Consider the following 3,559-nt stretch of genomic DNA (forward strand, 5'->3'; position numbering starts at 1 on the left):
AGCCAGGTCGCGCCCGACCCGCCCGGCAGAAATGGCACCCGGTCGGGACGGCTGTGCGCGCTGTGCTCAAACCGCGCGCTCCTCTGTTCTCACGTTCTGCGTCGTGCGTTGGCTTGGCAGGAGGGCTGGGACCCTCCCGCGGGGAGGGCGCGTCCCCGTGGGCGCCGGGAGCGGTCTCGCCGCGTCGGCCTCCCCTCGCCCAGTGCCCAGCGGTGCCCACGGAGCAGCTGCACGCGGAGGCCAGCGTGGGGGCGAGCGGACGGGTGCAGACCCGAGTTAGAGCCGGGACCGGATCGTCAGGACCCAGACGTCAGCAACCGGAGCGAGTGGGCAGAGGCTCAGCCCCGCCGGGGAGCGCGGTTTCTGCGACCTCGGACCTCGACCCTGGACCCTCGACCCGCCTAGTGTAAGAACTCCGGCCGCAGCTGGGATTCTCTCTAACGCCCTTCTAGGTCTGCTGTGCTGCCTGAAAGGGAGGAGGCTCCCTGGTTTCTGTTGAGGGGATTTAACTGAACGACGTGACATGACCTCTTGCCAAGATCTTTTGTTCATAAAGTTAAATTCAGTGCGACCCATAATTCTACCCAAGACAGACATGGGCCTGAGGGCACTCTTCCCGGGACCTATTGGATAAGTTTCAAACCACCGACACATGCTTCAAAGCACAAATGCTTCCACAAAGGCAAAAATCAGAAGATCTGAAATTTAGCAGTCCAACTACTTGAAACCAACAGGCAATTGAAAAAGAACCAGCTGAACGGATTCCATTCCACTCCAATTTTACAGTGACTACAATTAAAACAAGTGAATACGATGAACTGTAACTTTGCTCCATTTGCTTTGAACATAGAAACCAACTTAGTCATGACACTTCATCCAAGAAACCCTATGTCTTTGCTAATATTTATTTCTCAGAAATAAATTCATGTTTTGTCTTAAAAAATACTGTTTTATTGAAAACAAAGCAACTCTTTGTAGGTTCTGTCTGTTCACCTTGATGATCTGGGATGTAACTGAAAATTAGGTCATTAGTAAAAACTGTCTTGATATTTTTATTTAAGACGTGATTATTATAGGCCAGCCTGTGGTGTGGTGCTTGAGGTGGCTTGATCCCACATGGCTGACTGCCTGGTTTGTGTTCAGATCTAGTAGCTTGAGAAACACGGGTGTCAGTGTCCAAAATTCTGACAGAAGGGAGAAATGGAGGAGGGACTGTGGCATGACTATTCCCCATGGAGGTCCTTTGTCACTTTTTGTCTCTCCAGTGAGTGCACGAGCTCTCTGACAAAATTAAAAACAATGACAATAAAAAGTTACCTAATTTCTCCCCTCATAGTAAATTATAATCAAACGGAAGGTGCGGGGGCCAGCAGGTGTATGGTGGTTGAAATGCTGGACTCACATGACTAATGGCGGTTTGAGTTCCAGACTTGGCTTGAAAATCACACTGGGTGCATGTGTGGGTGTGCACAAAATTCCAAGAGAAGGGATTGTGGGTGTGGCCATCTCCACTGGGGGTGATTTCTCCCTTTTCCTCCTTCCTTTCTCTTCTCTTTAGTTTTTTGCCGTAGGGTATGTGGTCTTGAGGGAGAGAGACAGAGGGAAGGTGAGTACTCAGTCCAGGGTGGATGGCCATGCTGCTAGCCCTTCTCTTCCACCCTCCTCTTGGGATTTTGGGCACGCACATACATACATGTGCCTGGCATGATTTTCAAGCCACTGGGCTGAGACTCAAAGCACTGTTGGCCATGTGAGAGTCCAGTGTTTTACAACCATGCAACCTGCTGTCCCCTTTTTGAAAGTATTTATGAAAGCATGTGTGCTCAAGAGAAGCAAGAGAAAGAGTCACCTTCACTGGTGTCTCAGTCCCCAGCCCCTTTCGCCCTGGCTCCATCTCAGCAGGATCCTAGGCCACACACCCTGCCTGTTTCCAGATCCGCAGGACCAGGGATCTGAACCTGTACTCGACTATGTGGCTTCTAGCACTGCGGTTCAGTAGACCAAGAAGGCAAAGCTTCTACGCTCCTGAAAACGTGGCCAGTAGGTGGTGTGGTAGTTAATGCGCTGTGTCCCATGTGGCAGACTCTGAGGTTCAAGTCCTGGGACCTGTCAGCTTGAAAAAGACACCAGGTGGGTGTGTGTGCATGCCCCAAATCCCAAGAGGATAATGGAGAAGGGACCATGCTATGGCTATTCCACCTGGGGGTGCTTTCTCTCCAGTGAGAGCAGGCACCCTAGTTGCCAAATTAAAAAAAAAAAAAAAAACAGGGTTCCCTGTAGCCTTGGGGTTAAGGAGCTGGACGTCACACTGCCAGCCACATAGTTTCAATCCTGTCTCTGCAGGAACAGCGTATGACACGTGTGCGTGCTTGCCCACAATCCGGAGAGGAGAACGGAGAAGGGACTATGGTGTGGCCACCCCCCCCACCCCCCGTGGGGTGATTTCTACCTTTCTGCTCTGTCTGGCAAGCACACGCGCCCTATAGCAAAAAACTCAAGAAACAAAACAACCCCCCACGGAACTGTATAAAGTAAAATCTCCCCTCACCAGTCCATAACTAATACTACTTAGTAGCAACTGCAGATGACATTTGGAGAGGTGGGCTTCAAAGTATGTCCGGAAAATAGTTCTTGCTGCCTCTGTAGGCTTTTAACTACAGCATCGGCTCCATGCTACTCCTGGTTTGCTTACCATTGCCACATTGAAAACATCTTCCTTAGCCTTTTTACTATGTACTTTGCTTCGGATTTTACTAATAGAGACTACGAGAAAGTGACTCCTTTTAAATGATGGAGCCATGCCTGGCCCACCCCCGTCCCATGGAAATCAGCTCCACTAGCTTGCTTTAACATCCGTGGTCAGTGGTCTCTCTCCTCCGGATGAACGAACAGACCTTGAAAGTCAGATTGACTATTTTGACTGGTTAGTGCCTAAGTTAAATGCACAATGCTTACATGTACCACTGGTTCCCAAAATGCCCTGGACACCCAGCCCCCGATAGTCTTCCAATGACGACTGCGCGCTTTACTTCGTTAGGTCTTCGTGTGTCCCCCATACCGCTACACCCACGCCGCCATGCCTTGTCCTGTGAGCTGCGTCCAGACAGAGCCCGGCGAGGGCCCGCCGAGGCCGAGCCGCGGGGCGAGCGCCGCTGCAGACGGGCAGGTGTAGCTAGCAGGTGCTGAGCGAACGCGGGACGCTTTAGCTGGTGATTTTATACAGTTAAAACCTTAAAGGCCAGCAGTGATTAACGCTAGGGTTCCCCTGCTCCTCCGGGGCGCAAGGGCAGCTGTGTCCGGGGCCCACAGGCCGAGACGTAAACGCCCCTGCTTCGCGACCGGAGCCGGCGGGTCGTGCGGCACACGCAGGCCCCGTCCTCGCACAGCGACGGCGCCCGGAGGAGCAGTCGTCCCGCGGGCTAGGCTCGGAGGGCGGGGTCAGAGGGCACGGGCCACCCCAGCAGCCGGAAAGGCCCGGAACACCGCGCACGACTCCGCCCATTGCGCAGGCGCGGCGGGGCAGAGGCGGTGGGCCGGCTCGGGCGGCCCCGCCCCGCGT

General features: G+C 53.4%; 1 protein-coding gene across 1 annotated transcript in view; it reads left to right on the plus strand.

Moving 5' to 3' along the window:
* The window catches only part of LOC102502771 (60S ribosomal protein L39), a 1,279-nt gene extending 336 nt beyond the window's left edge, over nucleotides 1-943 (plus strand). The window contains exon 2 of the mRNA XM_014593352.2: nucleotides 121-943. Coding sequence (XP_014448838.1) covers nucleotides 121-280 — 160 coding nt within the window. The 3' untranslated portion in view covers nucleotides 281-943. The remainder of the gene's footprint in view (nucleotides 1-120) is intronic.
* The last annotated feature ends 2,616 nt before the right edge of the window (nucleotides 944-3,559 follow it).

Source organism: Tupaia chinensis, unplaced genomic scaffold (assembly GCF_000334495.1).
Source record: "Tupaia chinensis unplaced genomic scaffold, TupChi_1.0 Scaffold140356_1, whole genome shotgun sequence".
Classification (NCBI taxonomy): domain Eukaryota; kingdom Metazoa; phylum Chordata; class Mammalia; order Scandentia; family Tupaiidae; genus Tupaia; species Tupaia belangeri.